At 44.6% G+C, this 11,222-nt stretch overlaps 3 protein-coding genes across 3 annotated transcripts; all 3 read left to right on the forward strand.

Moving 5' to 3' along the window:
- AK88_00328 (uncharacterized protein) lies at positions 1-1,626 on the forward strand (the record flags this gene model as incomplete). Its single annotated transcript, XM_012477979.1, has 1 exon — positions 1-1,626. The coding sequence occupies one exon, from the start codon at positions 1-3 to the stop codon at positions 1,624-1,626; it is 1,626 nt and encodes a 541-aa protein (XP_012333402.1).
- Positions 1,627-2,624: 998 nt separating this feature from the next.
- AK88_00329 (uncharacterized protein) lies at positions 2,625-3,585 on the forward strand (the record flags this gene model as incomplete). The annotated part of the gene is made up of 2 exons (XM_012477980.1): positions 2,625-2,934; positions 3,062-3,585. 2 exons carry the CDS (start codon positions 2,625-2,627, stop codon positions 3,583-3,585), a joined length of 834 nt encoding a protein of 277 aa, XP_012333403.1.
- Positions 3,586-4,693: 1,108 nt separating this feature from the next.
- On the forward strand, positions 4,694-11,057 carry AK88_00330 (uncharacterized protein; the record flags this gene model as incomplete). The annotated part of the gene is made up of 4 exons (XM_012477981.1): positions 4,694-4,753; positions 4,996-5,107; positions 5,254-10,778; positions 10,959-11,057. 4 exons carry the CDS (start codon positions 4,694-4,696, stop codon positions 11,055-11,057), a joined length of 5,796 nt encoding a protein of 1,931 aa, XP_012333404.1.
- Positions 11,058-11,222: the final 165 nt, after the last annotated feature.

Below are 11,222 nucleotides of genomic sequence, written 5' to 3' on the forward strand. Positions count from 1 at the left end.
ATGATGGACGTCGTGCGGGAAAGGAATAGGAACTTTGACCTGCGCGATTCGTATGAAGGACGGAGTCCTGCGGAGACGGAACCGCACAGCGGTAATAGTGGCGGTAGTGGCAACAATGGGAGTAGCGGAAACGAGGCGTGCGTGGACATCAGCAACGAGAGGTATATCATCTGGAGGAGGAACACGCCATTCTTATACAACGCGCTTCTAAGGAACAAGCTGGAGTGGCCCTCCCTGACGGTCGAGTTCATAGGAGTGGATAACTCCTTCAAAGCCAAGACGAATTACTTCACAAATAAAATTCTGCTCGGCACACATACGTCTAATCAGGATTCAGAATACGTGTACATTGGGGAGGTAAAGGCTCCCCTGTACTCAACAAAGGAGGACGTGTTGCAGTTTGAAAATTACACAGGGTTTATTAACAATAAAAAGAAAAAAAGGGGCTACCCACTCCCTTCCTTTGAAGTAAAAGCCAAGTTACTGCACCCAGGAGAAGTCATAAGAGCTACTCACCTACCAAGCAATTCGTTTTTTATTGTAACCCAGACATGCAATGGAAATATATTATTATTTGATTATACGAAGCATCCTTCGTTCCCCTCAGATACATCCACGTGCTACCCTCAGATGATCCTCAAGGGACACAACAGTGAAGGTAGTGGGTTATGCTGGAACATTAATCGCGTGTATGATAGCTGTTCCAAACAAAGCAGTACGTTTAAGGAGGAGGTCGACCCTGATGCGACGGAAGCAACAGACGGGACTAATACGAAGGGTACAACGGAGGATGAAGCAAATGAAGAAGAGAGTAATGAGGATGGCCTTGGTGAAGTAAACATGAGCAACTTACTTCTGGCCTCGTGTGCGTCTGATGGAAGTATATGCCTCTGGGATATAAACAAAGGAACGAAGAGTAATGAAGTACCCAGGACATATGGAATAAACAAAACGGGGAAAAGTGCTGATTATAATCTTAGGGTTTACGAAAATACACCAACCTTGAGTCCTTTATGTACGTGGATACATAAAAATGAAGAGACGTCCCTGAATGATATTTTTTTTCATCCCAAGTTTAAAAATGTCTTGGGGGTTTGTGATGACAATGGGTATATGAGTTTGTATGATGTGAGGAGCAAAACATTTTTTTCGAAAGCGGAATTAAATTTTAAAGATCGTGATGCACCCATGAACACTTTTTCATTTGATACTTTTTCTGAATACACTTTTTGTTGTGGGTATGCAGATGGGTTAGTTTCCATTTGGGATTTGAGATACGAGAAGGGGTCTCTTCTTCAAATAGACTATCACACACAGAGTATTAATCGAATTAAATTTTGCCTGATGCAGTCAGGCATTTTTGGATCCTGTTCAGATGATGGCACAGCATGTATTTGGGACATTTCGAGGAACTCTTTAAATTATTCTCATGTACAAAAACTCGAGGATGATATTTATAATAATCCTAAGAAGATCCCAAAGCAGCTGCTCTTTGTCCATGGGGGTCATGTTGGAAGTGTGTATGACCTTTCTTGGGCCAACTGCAACACCTTGTTGGTGGCCACCGTGGGCGTGGACAACTCCCTCCAGGTGTGGCACATGAACGAGCAGTTCCTCTTTCAGTGATGTAGCGGTGGCGAAGCGGTGGCGTCGTAGTGGCGACGTATTGGCGTCGCATTGGAGGGCGCAGGAACTCTTCCCGGATGGCCAAATGGGGACATGTTCAAGCACACACGCCCCTTCCCTTTCAACGTAAGAACACACACATGTGGGAGAAACCCACATCCCCGTGCTTCCCACAAAAAAAAAGGCTCAGGGATATGCTAGCCGTTGGGGGAATTTTTTTTTTTTTTTTTTTTTTTTTTTTTTTTTTCTTACATTGCCAGGGCGTATGCCAGCGAAAACGAAAACGCTAGTGTAACTTGCTGTGACCAATATATGCGCATTGCAACTCACCCGTTCCTGACTCTTCTCAACGTTTTCCCGAATGGACAATTCTTAACGCTTTCCCAAATGGACAATTCTTAACGTTTTCCCAAACGGACACGTGTAAAAAGGAGGGAAGGACTTGTTCACCTACCGCCCGAATCAACCCCCCACTCGGTCACACGATATTCCATTTTTCTTTCCACATGAAAAATTTCCTTTTAAACAAAAAAAAATGTTTTCTTTTAAAGGTAAGGTGTGATTTTTTTTTTTTTTTTTACCCCTGGAGAAAAAGACGTCTTCTTTTAAACTTCAATCCGTCTGGTACGTCGCGCCGATTGGCGGAGGAGCACTCGCTCAAGACACGCACGTAAAGCGCACAAGTGCGCCAGGGCAATCGTAACAAATGCTGAAATGGGAAAAGGGGTCCCCATTTGGAACTGCTACGCAGGTTCGCGGAATGACCGCGCTGGTCCTTTTCCTCATCGTGAGACTCTACATCGTGGTTTGGCGAGGTGTCCTCCTCCCCCCCCTTCTTCCACAAAAGATTTATTTTGGTGTGCTTCTCTCTCTCTCTCTAACTATACTCATTTCACATTAGGCGAACTTTTCCTCAAATGATCACCCCGCTGCTACTCATTTTTTTTTTTTTTTCTGCGTCCCTGTGCACATTATAAGTCCAGTAGAGCTCATCACATATGATGACAAACGATACAAGTGAAGACGCCACCGGGGGAGAAAACGAGAACGGCCATGAGAATGTAAAAAGTACAAGTGATGAAGAGGACATAAAATATAAAACACCAGACACGCACACAAATTTTTGGAAGTCTTTCGGGCTTGGTACCAAGGCAGGGAAGCTCCTTTATAACTTGTATGGGGAGAAGAGCAAAATAACCCCCGCCCTGATCAGGACGAAGAGGGCTACTAAGGATGATGCGCAGATGAGTGAACCTGTTGAAGTGGAAAGGAGGACTCGTCCTCAAGTCAGCTACTCGGAGTTCAAAAGTGGGTGCCCATTACGAGGGTGTGGGGCATCTCTCCCCAGGGCGCAGCCGCTTTTGCTACCTCTGCATAAGTGACCTTCTAACCCGGTCAGCTTCTAATCTCGCCAATTGACACCACCCCCCCGCAGAGCCCGCCCCGAAGGAACACCCCATAGACGCAATACCGCACAGGAAGCCGCTGGCGAAAATTTTGGAGGACACAAAAAACTACGAGTGCATAAAACAGCTTCCTGCACGAATTGAACAGAATCGAAATTTGGAAAAAAAAAAACTCAGCGAGCTTTTCTTTGGTTACAAATGTAAAGTCCTTCCCCCCAGTTGCTCTCTAGCTGTCTTAACAGACGAGGAGAGAAGGGAGGCAATACAGAGTGCAGAGAAAACTTTTTCTGAAATGAGGAATTCCAGTTGCAGGGAAGAAAACATTAAGGAAGGCATGAAGATGTATCAAGCCGAGCTGATGACGGAACTGAAAGAAAAGGTCGATCAGTATAATCAGCTGGTCGCCCTTGGAGTGCAACACAAGGAAGGGGCCGCTCCGACCGAGAAAGAGTGTAACGAATATAATTATAAAAAAATTCAGCTGTGCAACGAAATTGAGGATTGCAAGAGGAACATTCAGAAAACGAACGCTGTGTTGGACGGGTCCAAGTGAGAGGAGCGTGTACAAAGGCGAAGGGCACATACTTTAGGGTAATCCCTTCGAAGGTGTGTTTCCCCTTTCTGCTTACCACTGGACAACTGTCGCAGGGGTTGAGACTTCACTTTGTGCTGCCCCGTATTTATTTTATTTATATATATATATATATTCTTTTTTGCTACTGTGGGGCGTACGCAAGCAGTCCGCTTTGGTGTGTACTGGGTGAGGAGCCTCCACCCAGGGGGTCCACAGAAGAGAGCAGGGCAGCAAAGCGGTAGGGCGGCGGGATGACCCCAAGTCGTGCATACGCGTCACCTCTCCCCCATGCACACACACATAGTGGCACTTGGGTTAGACTTTGAAAAGGGAAGCAGCAGAATGTTTTTCCCCCTCCCTGAGCCAGCTCGCTGCCTTCCAAGTGTTATTTGATCGGGAGGGGGGGGCACTTAATTCACCATCCATCCCTCACGCGAGTTGCCTTTTTTCATTGCGCCTTTTTTAACTTTGCCTTTCGTTTTTTTTTTTTTTTTTTTTTTTTTTTTTTTTCTTTCCCTGGCGCGGAACACAAACCGGGTCATATGCTATACAATACATGCAACATGGGGATTTTTTTTTTTTTTTTTTTTTTTTTTTTTTTTGTCTTTTTGTCACACGAGCTCGGAGTTATCACAACCACAATTTTGCTTCACTGTTACAACGCCGCTAAATGTTGCGCTTTTTATTTATTTATTTAATTATTTAATTCCATTGTGTGCGTCTATGTGGAGACGTCTTCCCTAAGTGAATCGTTTACTCTTCCCAGGAGGAAGGGGACCCCCGTCTCATGGTGACACCACTCCTTTTGTGTCATCAGTGGCCCATCACACCACGTAAGACAACACATATATAGAAGGCATAGTGGACACGGTGACAATTGCATGCACAAAGGGGACAGAACGATCGCGTCCCGCCAGTGTGTCGCCCCGCCAGTGTATCGCCCCGCCAGCGTGCCGTTTTGTTAGCGTAACACCCACATCACAAAAGGTGAGCACCCTGGAAGGGGCGACTGCGGCCGGAACCCACGTTGCACCTGTAGGCACTGGCCAAGACCAAAGACGAATGCGAACGCGCTCCGCTCCACCTCATGGATTCTGTTAACAAGTGTGTCATTGGGACGAAGATCTTCGTCAGGGATAAACAAAAGGTAAGTCTTTTTGCCGGCCATGGAAAGAGGTCTCCGTTGCGTGGTTATATGTGTGTCGTTTGCTAGGCTGTCTGTCCGTGCCGCATCCTTTTTGCTGCCTCCTTTTTGCTTCCCCCTTTTTGTTTACCGCCTTTTTGAGGGCGTTTTGTTGTTTGTTCCCTATCCCACGCGACGTGGATGGCACAAACGACTTAGCTTCCAGTGCCTTAACCGCTTGCGCTTCCGCTTCCGTCTCACATCAGGTGTGGGTCTGCGCCGAAATCATAAAGGAAGAAACGGACCTGGTGGCCAAGACAGAGGATGACGAGATCGTTGTTCTGAAGGAGAAGGATGAGTTCTACCTTAGAAATTTGGGTACGCATATGTGTGCGTCACGATCATTACAGGGTGGCAAGGGTGGGTAGTCCAAACATACCCCCAAAAAATGTGATTCTCCCCCCCCAAGAGGATATGCCCTTATGATGCTACATTTTTTGCTGTGTCTTCCCCCCCCCCCCTAGATGTATTCGATTCGAGTGGCGTTTCAGCCCCCGCGGACTTAACAAATCTGACTCATCTCCATGAAGCATCCATTCTACACAGCCTGAATGTGCGATTTGATATTGATGAAATATATACTCTTACTGGACCGATTCTAATAGCTGTGAACCCATTTAAGGTCATTCCAGATTTGTACTCTGACGATATGCTCGCTAAGCATGTACAACCGATTCAGTCAAAAAGCCCCCACATTTTTTCCACGGCGAATAGTGCCTACCTTGGGATGTGTCAACATAATAAACCTCAAACGATATTAATAAGTGGAGAGTCGGGTGCAGGCAAGACTGAGTCTACCAAGTACGTGATGAAGTTTCTTGCTTGTGCAGGATCAGACGTTAAAAATAAATCCCTTATTGAATGCCAAATATTAGAAAGTAACCCTTTGCTGGAGGCGTTTGGAAATGCCAGGACGTTGAGGAATGACAACTCGAGTCGATTTGGCAAGTACATTGAACTGCAGTTTTCTTTGGACCGCAGGGGGAGGGGTCAGTACTACACCAAGGGGAAATTGTGCGGCGCCAAGATTAGGACCTACCTTCTGGAAAAGGTGCGGGTTTGCTACCAGCAGGAGGGCGAGCGCAACTACCACATTTTCTACCAGCTCTGCAGGGCCGCCAGGGAGGCGATCAGCGAAGCGGCGGAGCAGGAAGCGGCCAAGGGGGAAATAGAGGCGGACGCAGCGGGGGAAGCCGCAGACGAAGTGCACACCCCACGCGAGTACCGCTTCCCCGCCACGGAAAAGTACAGGGACCCCGAGATGGGCGCAAAGCCGGTGCGCATAGACCTGACTGGCTTCCAAACCCACGAGCACTTCCGGTACCTGACCAAGTCGAGCGTGCACGAGCTGAGCGACGTCAACGAGCTGGAGTTGTTCGAGACGACGGTGTACGCCATGCAGACCATAGGCATAAGTGAACAAGAGCAGCATCAAATTTTCCGTGTGCTAGAAGGGATCTTATATATCGGCAACGTCCTATTCAGTAATGATGAAAGTAAGGAAGAGTGTCACATTATGGATGATTCCCTTTCGGATTTGCATAAAGCTGCATCTTTTTTAGATGTAGATGCAGAAGAATTGAAAAATGCTCTCTGTTACAGAACCATTGTAGCAAATAATGAATGTTATAAAAAGCCAGTGAATGCTGTCGTATCGAATGACGTGAGGGATGCACTAGCAAGAGCCATTTATGGGTGTCTTTTTTTAAAGGTAGTTGAAAGAACAAATGAATCAGTAGGGTTTTTAGAAGACATGAATCTGCTCTTTTGTGGGGTTCTAGATATATTTGGGTTCGAATCTTTTGCATTCAATTCATTTGAGCAATTATGTATCAACTACACAAATGAGTGCTTGCAGCAATTTTTTAACAACTTCATATTTAAGTGTGAAGAAAAGTTATACGTTGATGAAGGAATTGAATGGGATCCATTAGACTTTCCGGACAATGCAGAATCGATCCATTTACTTGAATCAAAACCATATGGTGTGTTTTGTATGTTAGATGAAGAATGTTATGTTCCATCTGGCAAGGACAAAACCTTTTGTAGCAAAATTATTAGTAAGCACAGTTCTGCTGTCAGTAATGGAAGGAATAAATTTATGGCTGTGAAGACGGACCCGTCCTCATTTGTTATTGTTCATTTTGCAGGAAAAGTTACTTATAATTCTTCAGGGTTTTTGGAAAAAAATAAAGACCAGCTGTCTTCAGATGTACAGAAGGTTCTTCTGAACAGCCAGAGTGAATACACCTCATCTCTTTTTTATAAATATTTACGAAGGAATGTAGAAAAAACAAGGTTTCAAACGGTTTCCAGTGAATTCAAGGAACAGCTTCACCAACTTATGAACAGGATAAAACAAACGCAACCCCATTTTATCAGGTGCATTAAACCTAATGCTCACAACGTGCCGGACATATTCGATCGTGTTTCTGTAAATGAGCAACTCAAGTATGGAGGAGTGTTACAAGCCATAAAGGTTAGTCGTTCTGGGTATCCTATTCGACTTACACACACAGACTGTGTAAAGGATTATTCTATTTTGCTTAACAAGGAAGGGAAAAAGCTATTTAAGGATTATCAAGCAAAATCCTGGGCACAGAAGGCCACCTTTGTGTTGAAGCAGCTACACCAATGTGACGCCATACAAAACTTAGTTCGCTCATTAGGGGAAGCGAAGGAACAGAGACAGAAAGAAGAAGCTGCAGTCAGGGGAGGTATGAACAAAGATGTTAATGGTGATTATAAAGGTATATCTTATAATAATAATACTTGTAGTGCCCTCATCTGGGCAGTGGGTAAATCTCTTTGCTTTTTTAAAAGCGATGCATACAATATTTTGTCCACCCTAAGAAGTGATTTCAGATCCACGCAAGCAATAGTCATACAAAAAAATTACAAAGCGTACCGGCAGAGGAAACTTTTCATCACGATGAAGAAGAAGGTAGTGTTGTTGCAGAGGTGGGTCAGACATATCCTTTTGGTCATTCGAAATGAACGCACAAAGGTACAGCGAGCCACACAACTCATTTGTCTCCACATATATGGTTATAGTGTAAGAAAAGCTTTCCTGCACAAGAGAAAATGTGCCATCATTATACAAGCACACATAAGAGGGTACTTAACAAGGAAGCATTACGAGGACTACAAAATTAATCACTACGCAAGTGTTATAAAAGCTACCTGGAAGATGTACAAGGAGAGGAAATTATTTAATAATATGAAACGAGCTGCTCATAAAATACAATACAAGTGGAAGGAAATTTTAGCAAGGAGACAGTTGAGGAGACTAAAGGAGGAAGCCAAAGAAATCGGAGCTCTTATTCAGAGAAACCAATGCCTAGTGAAGGAAATTGAAAATGAAAGAAAAAAAAAAATGGAAGCTGAAAATAAATTGTTAAAAGCGTTTGCTAGTGTGGAAAAGCTAGCCAAAAGAGTCGACATGCTGGAAAGGAACAACAGGGAAAATGAAAATGTGATTAAGGGCTTGATGGAGAAGCTGACTCAGGCTAATACGCCATCCTCTAGCAGTGAATTACCTACCGAGTGCACAAGGATAAGGGTGGCACCTGCCCTACCCCGTAGAGAAGACACTGTGGTAGCCGAGGCATCAGCTGCAACGTCTGTTACCACCGCGGTACCAGAGGTTGACACACTTCCACGCCCAGACGATGTAGAAACCCTCCTGACCAAAATAAACAAATTGGAGTCAGAAAATAAGGAATACTTAAAGAAGCACAACGCACTGAATGAACGATACAATCAGTTGCTAGGGATTCTGTCTCACTTTAAAAGGAAGGAAGTGTGCGTTGAGTGTGGAGGACAATCGGCGAAGTTGTTACAGAGGGGGTCAGGTGAGGAGAGACGCGCGAATGAACAGCATAGTGAGACTTGCACCGAGCAATGTGTTGAAAAGAGAGTTGCACGAAGCGGAGACAGGTGCGATGAACACGTGAATGTACGAAGAACAACGCACCGCCAAAAGGGAAGGGATGTGGACATACTGATGTGTGGGCCCAAGGGAGTTGGCAAGACAAGTTTACTGGAAGATCTGTTTGTTAGAATAGGAGATGAAATAAATCTTAATTTGTTAAGAAAAAATAAAAAAAAAAATACAGATGAGAGTAATTCATTTATATACGACACGTATGTTGTGACACATAAGTCTTGTTCAGTAAAAATATGTGATTGTATGTATAGTTGTAGCAGGAGTGCAGAAGAAGGTCTTTTGAATTTGATAAAGAATTCTGCATGTATCGTTGTTGTGTTCGATTCAAGTAACAGTGATTCCATTCATCCAGCCTTACACCTTCTTCAAGAAGCAGCTTTAACAAATGTAAAGAGAAGGACTAAACTTTACCTACTAGAAAATATATTCAATGAAAAAATAAACATGAAACAAAACACATGTGATGTTTCTTACTCATTGCGAGTTGCTAAAGCATGCAGTGCACATTATGTTAAGGCACTAGATATATACGATATTGTAAATAATTTTGTTTGTGGAGCCAAGGCCTACTACTTGTGTTCCCTTCCTGGGCAAACATACAACATGCATAAGAATGAAGATGTGATTCCGTGGCAGCACTCATCAGATAAATATTATCACTTGGCTAAAGAAATGGGAGGAGAAGGTCTCCCTCCAGGTGAATACAACCATACATATATACATACACAGAAAATGGAGAATACAGAAAAATCGTTTATGGAAAAATTTTTCCATATGAATCATTTGAATATACTATCCCCTGAGGAAGAATTTCCTTCAAAATATTTCACACCAAAGAGGGACGAACAAGCGACGCAGCCTAACAAATACAATAGTGTGTACTCCATGGTTAACTCATTTAAATCCCTTTGTAATGTTAATCAGAAGAAAAATTCACCTGTACAATTCCTGAGGGAGTCTATGCCTTTAAACAGTTATGTGTATGGAAGTAAAAAGTATAGTGTGGAAATGGGGAAAGGGTTGCAGCCTATTTATGAAATTACCCTCAAGGGGAGTGTTCCTATCACTTATTTGCTCATCGGGCGCGACTCCATTAACAAGATGCACACACTGCTCGCCGTGGGGTGCAAGGACGGAGTCATTTACGTGTACAAGTGTTTGCGCACCCCCCTGGAGAGCGCCCACGGCGGCTACTACTTCTACCAGGCGGGCTCCGTTAGCGGTACTGGCGGTACTGGGGGTACTGGCGCTACTAGCGGGGTTGGCGGCCTTAGCTGTGACCGCGACGACGGGGAGGACAATGCGAACATCACGTCCGCCAAGCTCATGACCAAGCTGTCAGGCCACAAGAAAGCCATCACATGTCTCGTCTTCACTTTCACAGAAGAAAAAATTATTTCTTCCTCAATTGACCGCACCATAAAAATATGGGAGGTCAGCACCGGATTTCTGTTGAAAGTTTTTTCAGACTCTTCTGCTACTCTCTCCGTGTTGTTGCTGCCCACCAATCTGGACCTGTTCCTTTGTTCCAACTGCACATCCCTCCTTCGCATGGTAAACCTAAACACAGGTCACGTGCATCAAAAAATTAAACTTGAAAGTGAGATCAGGACACTCGAGATGGATGATACTGGACTTAATATCTTTGCAGGGTCTAAGAATGGCACCATATATATATTGGAAATAATACATAATGAGCGTGTGGAAATTCGATTCAAATTACTTTTTTCGCTTTCACCCATAACTTGTATAAGATTTGTTCCGAAGCAACCTTTTTTGAGTTCTCCTTTAATCATTGTGAACTCGTGTGACAACCATATGGGTATTATTGAATGTGTGTATGGACCCAAGGGAGTGGTCCTCACAAGTCTGTCAGTGAAACATCGTATTAGAATTAATCACGCGCTGCTACCCATACGAAACACCTACTCCAAGTTCGGCGGGGGCTGGGTCATTTCAGGCTCCGAGGATGGAAACATTTACATCTGCTCCCTCTTGCCCCAGTCCAACTACAGGCTCGTCTTTCTCAAACATCACAAGGTGGGGCATCACACGGAGTGGAAGCGGTGGACAGCGCGGTGCACGCCGCGGTGAACAGAGCGGTGTACAGAGCGGCGGAGAGCACAGCGCAATGGACGAGACGCCCACGTGGGACACTTCACTCGTTGCACCAATTGTCACCCCTCATTTATCTCCTCATTTTCCCCCACCCCTCCGCAGGCACCCGTCATGGCCGTGGTCGTAAACGACATCGACACCCTCATGGTGTCAGGCGACTCCAAGGGAAACGTGGTCTTCTGGAGGCGCGCTTTCGTGTAGGCACGAGGGACCGTGCGCACAAAAACCGTTTGTCCATTTATGTTGCATACTCCGATTGGCTTACCCCCATCATGAAAACTCCTTACAACGAGAGCATGCGACACATCGGTTCGCGCTCTCCCAGATGAGAAAAAAAAAAAAAAAAAAAAAAAAAAAAAAAAAAAA

This window comes from Plasmodium fragile, assembly GCF_000956335.1.
Source record: "Plasmodium fragile strain nilgiri unplaced genomic scaffold supercont1.3, whole genome shotgun sequence".
In the NCBI taxonomy this organism is placed as follows: domain Eukaryota; phylum Apicomplexa; class Aconoidasida; order Haemosporida; family Plasmodiidae; genus Plasmodium; species Plasmodium fragile.